At 28.8% G+C, this 5,412-nt stretch overlaps 2 protein-coding genes across 2 annotated transcripts; one reads left to right on the top strand and one right to left on the bottom strand.

The window, feature by feature from the left end:
• The first annotated feature begins 376 nt into the window (after window positions 1-376).
• On the top strand, window positions 377-4,686 carry LOC129905089 (uncharacterized). Its single transcript, XM_055980464.1, has 2 exons — window positions 377-1,119; window positions 4,236-4,686. Exons 1-2 carry the CDS (start codon window positions 1,090-1,092, stop codon window positions 4,620-4,622), a joined length of 417 nt encoding a protein of 138 aa, XP_055836439.1. The 5' UTR covers window positions 377-1,089; the 3' UTR covers window positions 4,623-4,686.
• Window positions 4,687-4,708: 22 nt separating this feature from the next.
• On the bottom strand, window positions 4,709-5,151 carry LOC129905090 (U6 snRNA-associated Sm-like protein LSm6). The gene is made up of 2 exons (XM_055980465.1): window positions 4,949-5,151; window positions 4,709-4,878 (listed from the first exon to the last, which is right to left on the bottom strand). Exons 1-2 carry the CDS (start codon window positions 5,037-5,039, stop codon window positions 4,727-4,729), a joined length of 243 nt encoding a protein of 80 aa, XP_055836440.1. The 5' UTR covers window positions 5,040-5,151; the 3' UTR covers window positions 4,709-4,726.
• Between the last annotated feature and the right edge of the window lie 261 nt (window positions 5,152-5,412).

The raw sequence follows: 5,412 nt of genomic DNA, 5'->3' as shown, positions 1-5,412 counted from the left end.
AAATTTTTTAAATTTTGGTTTTTAGAAAGAATCATTTCTATTTGTATTTACCACATTTATGAACGTTTTATACTAGTGTTCAAAACTTTGAAGCGTTTTTCGCACAGCTAACGTTTTAAAAGTCAGTGCCCTTTTTAACTTTAAATCTACTGCATGGTTCCATTCTTAGAAGCAACGCTAGAGAGTATTTTTTCAATTTTTTAAAATAATAATTATTATTTAATAATAACAAATAAGCACCAAGAACATCAGGAACAGTTTAATGTTTCTATTGAAAATGAAAAATGGTAAAATTCTGGATGTCTTAAACAATTTGAAATTAATTAATGACTATCCGCAGATCTGTTATGCTAATCTATTTTCTACTCCACTTCAATTGATTACTTTCAGCCTACTAAAAGAAAACCAAAACAAAAGCTTTGCAACAAATTATACCAATTACAACCTTGACACAATAAAATTATTGTGAACCCGGTAAATTTACGACTTTCAATTAAAAATCAGTGCACAAATAAATGCAAAGTACATATTTCCAAAATGATACGTGCTTTAATTCATGTCTCAAGCTTCTACGCATTACCGCAATCTCTTGGCTTCTCCCAACAACCGTCTTCATTTTATGTTGTTACATATTTTTTTAATTATTTTTTTGCCAAAAATAAATAAACCCCACCACTATCGACTACTATTTTATTATTTAATTTTAAATTTATTGTGCTTCACGAATCGTTATAGCTTCTACCGGTGCATACGGAACTTTGTCAACCTCCATCTACTTTATCAGTAAATCAATTTTCAATTGAACAAAAAATTCAATTTCATAATCTTGAGCCCAAATTTACAAAACAAAAAGTGAAGCTTTCATTCGTTGGGACACAAACACACAAGAAAGTCCAAACTCTGGTAATCGAATGCGATGAGTTGCAGAGGACGCTTTGTGAATTTTTAATGAGTTTTGTTAAGTCGTCTTGTGGGGTTTTGAATGGATTCAGTTTCATGGATCGAGTTTATGGTCAGTTTGTAAATAAGTTTTAGTAAATATTTTGAGTTATTGATAACCGGTTGTGATTAAAAAAAAGGATCAGAGCTATGAAGGTGATAGGATTGGGATTTATTTTGGTAAGAAATTATTCATTAATTATACGTAAAAACTACGCGCTGGAACTGTATGAGTCTCAATAAAATTAATTAGAAGACAAACTTCTTGTACTCATAGAAGAATATTATTTATTAATAATGAACGTTTTCGGGAATAACAATTCCCATCTTCAGATTATTAGCAAAATCTAGATTTTCGAGAAATATCAAATTCAACATGATTTTCATTTCTTTTTACCATAATATCTAAAAATGGTAAACAAAAGTCAATTTCTTTTTCAAATTTAAATTTTATAATTCCCGGCATTACGTTATTTAAGAAATTTAGAAATATGTGTAGTTTGTATTTATGAATTACCTATTATGTAATGGCGTTTTCGATTGGCAGTCCGGAAGCGTCCGGAATCATTCTGAAAGCGTTTTATTCGTACAAAACTGACAGTTTTGTGTGAATAAAATTTTTTCAGAATGATTCCGGACGCTTCCGGACTGCCAATCGAAAACGCCATAAGTGTCATCTACATGTTGAATTCGATATTTATCGAAAATCTACAAGAACTGATAGATGCATTTATTCAAATTCTTATTATCCTAAACAAACTAAATTTAAAGCTTTAAATTTGTTTTGCTATCGTGCTATTCAGATTCCTCTAAGTGAACAAAATAGCTGAAGTTAATGGATACAATAAAAACATACTAAATTCTTTATTAAAAAAGATTAAAAAAATGTAACATTTATTAACTCAATCTATCGATAACCCAAACCCAATAAGTCGATGCATAAGATGCATTTATTATTTTTTAAATTATTTTAAGAACAATTTTTACTTGCGATATACATAGGTACTATATTATATCAAGTTATGCATTCGTACAAAAAAAAAGTTGAGATAACATTTTTCCATGACATTACGATGGTAGACAATGCCAAAAAAGTGGGTCCCGGAAGTCCGTCTGTCGCTGTCTGTATAAGGAGCTACAGTCTAAACGGATGGACCGATTGATGTCAAACTTGGTATGTAGCGTTATTTGGCGACTCTCCAGAGGGGTTTTTGGAATTAATTTTTTTTGGACCAAAAATAACGGTACCGATTTAGTAAAATTGAAATATTTCGAAAACGGCTCCAACGATTTTGTTTAAAAAATTCAAATGTTAGTTTTAAGCTAAGGTCTATCTTTTAATGAATTTTTTTTTTTTGAAAATCATTATTAACGGTACCTGTCATAGAACCGTTTTTTTTTCAAATCCGATTATCTCCGAAACTGCTTATTCGATTTCAACGAAACTTTTTGTGAAGAAGCATTTATATAATCTAAATATGAACCAAAAATAAAATTAAAGAAAAAATATTTTTTGGATTTTTAAAAAAACTTTGAAATTTTTTTTTTTTAAATCTAATTTTCGAAAACGGGACATTGTATTTTTTTGATATTTTGTTTTAAGATGTTGATAAGTGATTTCTACAAAATGGCATAACAATTTTATTTTAAAACTTTTTTTCCAAAAAAATATTTATAAAAAATTAGTTTTTTAAAAAACGGCTCTAACGATTTTGAAAATTTTTTTTTTAAATGCATCTCAATATATCAACCAAAACTGCATACTTGTTTTGGAGGGCAATTTGATTTCAGATTTTATTTATTTTTTTTTTTTTAACGATATTTATTTTTTTTCTTAAAAATTTAAGCAACTTTAACTCTAAGAGCGAGTTCGTGCGACCCAGTCGTGCATTTTATTTTTTTTTAATTTTATGTTTAGAATTATTTAACGACAGAAATTTAAATAATTTTAGATTTTACTAATAATCTGAAGATGGGAATTGTTATTCCCAAAAACACTGGTTTGCAAGGAAATCCTCCTTTTAATGAAACTATTTCTAAAGGATTTTTTGTGCTGATTTCGAATCCGAAGTCAAAATTGGCCTAGTACGTCACGTTTTAGGATATTCCTGTTAGAAAATCTCGAAAATCCATTTTGTTTTGCTGTTTTCCAAGCAATATTTTGGCGTAATGTAAACTTTTTCAACTAAACTTGTCCCGGTTTCTAAAAGAACTTATTTTTTCTTTCAAATTCAGGGGTCGTGAACTACGGCATATGTACGTTAACGTATTGACGCTTAATGTCTTTATCATTTTCTTCTAATTAAGGTGATATAGCAATAGTCAAAACGTTAACGAACGTATGCCGATTTTGAATCCGAATTCAAAAAAATTTGATCAGCTCCTGTTTTTGAGATATACTAGTTTTTTTAGATTTTCTAACCAAAAACTTGATTTTGTGATTCTCTAACGCGTATATCTCAAAATCCTGACGTACTTTTGTTCATAGGAGAAACAAATTTTAAGATTTAGAAGGCAGTGTATCGAATGGTTTATTACAGATAAGATATTTCTATATAGAAAAATAGTACCTATATAAAATTAAAAAAAAACACGTATAAATTTGTTTTAATGTATTTTATTATATTTTACTTTACATATTTGACTTTTTATATATAACAGGCGTTGAGATTTTACATTTTCCTTAATCAAGATGTTTTTGTCCATGTGGAATTTACTAAAAACTGCAGGATTTCAATATTTTTGCTGTTTTTGTCAATTAGTGTCTTAAAATGTGTGTACAATTGAATTAATAAATACAAATTTGATATCATGTTATGAGAAATTAGTCCTCCAAACTTGAGCTTAATATGAATAATAGTTTTATTTTTGTACAAGGTCAAACGAATCTAAAAGGGTTATTTTCTACAATCTGCTCATATTTTTAAAAAATCATTTAAACAAAAATGGTACGTGCTAGAATTTTTCTGAAACCAGATTCAGGAGATCAAATCTTTCATAATTTCAAAAAATTATTTGAAGGAAAAAAAAAAGTTAAATTTTGCAGACCAGTGTTTTTTTTAAGTAAGAAATTTGTTTAAAAATTTTATGTTTAGAATTTAACGACAAAAATTATTTAAATAATTTTAGATTTTGCTAATAATCTGAAGATGGGAATTGTTATTCTTATTCCCGAAAACTTTCATTATTAATAAATAATATTCTTGTATGATTATAAGAAGTTTGTCTTTTAATTAATTTTAAGAAATTATACCTCTCCCCGAGTGTTTCTCATATTAATTTTTATCATTTTACAGGGATTCACACTGTTGGCACAGACAGTCCAATCAACAACAGATATATTCGATTTTTCGAATTTGGATTTAAGTAATTTCAGATTCTTTAGAAATCTTCCATCTCAAAATCCTGCTACGGCGCCTTATGCTGACCCATTCATCGAACACTTTCAAAAGAAGAAAGCAATTTTGGATTATTTGGATCGATTGTTGCTGGGGAACTCTTTACTTGGACCACCAACAACAATTGAATTCCATCCAAACTATGGCAAAGCATGGAGACCATACTTCGAACATCATTATGGTCGAAGGGCAGAAAGACTAATCGAATTACTTGGGAGTGGAGCGTCAGTGGAAAAACTGAAATATCATGGAGTTTTACCACAAGACTTTGGATCATATCATTAAACTTGTTTTATTTGTTATAATGATTTTATTTATTTATAAAATATTAAATCTTAAGATAAATTTACATAGATTTTGTGTTTTTTCTATTATTTATGAGATGTTATTCAGTTAATTCGTCTCTTTTGAGTTGAAATGTAAAGAACATTGTTGCCACGAATGAATGCATCTCCGTATTTGTTTTTTAATTGGCCGTTGAGGTATTCTTCGGTTTGATCGAGGGCTATGTTCATGTAGCCATCTAAACATGCAAGGACACCTTTAATTTGGAATAAAATATTGTTTAAAAATTGATATAAAACCGGCTAAATGCAAAACTCATGCTTTACCTCTGTAATCTACACCAGAATTTAATTTTACTACTACCGGACGTCCATGGATTTGATTGATGAATTGTGATAGAGCTTCTTTGCGAGACATTATTGTATTTTATTTAAAATAAATAATTTTAAATAAAGAAATCAATTTATTGTAAAAATATTTTGCAAGTTCTGGGGGAATGGAAATCAAACGTTTTTATTTTGACAAGTACACAAATGTTAGCTGTCAAAAAAAATATCCCACAAGAAGGGAAATTATATAGTTTACATTTTCAAAATGTAGAGGTCGCTAATGTTGGTTAAAAGAAAAGACGCCGGCAGTAGTTTTAAATTTGAATAGACCGTTAATTCTGCAAACATTGTTCAGGAAGTGGACATTTCGAGCCCTTCTCGCCAAATCATCCTAAACTAAAATTAAAGAATGAATTATAGTCCAGTCAAGTTATACTTTTGCTGAGAAATAATTCGCAACT

Source organism: Episyrphus balteatus, chromosome 1, assembly GCF_945859705.1.
Source record: "Episyrphus balteatus chromosome 1, idEpiBalt1.1, whole genome shotgun sequence".
Taxonomy (NCBI): domain Eukaryota; kingdom Metazoa; phylum Arthropoda; class Insecta; order Diptera; family Syrphidae; genus Episyrphus; species Episyrphus balteatus.
The sequence above is the reverse complement of the archived record's forward strand: the minus strand, read 5'-3'. Positions and strand labels throughout refer to the sequence as shown.

Excerpts from the sequence above, each read along its gene's own strand:
- LOC129905089 (XM_055980464.1), top strand. The coding sequence starts at position 1,090 with ATGAAGGTGATAGGATTGGGATTTATTTTG. Across the intron at positions 1,120-4,235 it reads TAGGATTGGGATTTATTTTG|GGATTCACACTGTTGGCACA; the intron begins GTAAGAAATTAT and ends ATCATTTTACAG.
- LOC129905090 (XM_055980465.1), bottom strand. The coding sequence starts at position 5,039 with ATGTCTCGCAAAGAAGCTCTATCACAATTCATCAATCAAATCCATGGA. Across the intron at positions 4,879-4,948 it reads TTCTGGTGTAGATTACAGAG|GTGTCCTTGCATGTTTAGAT; the intron begins GTAAAGCATGAG and ends TCCAAATTAAAG.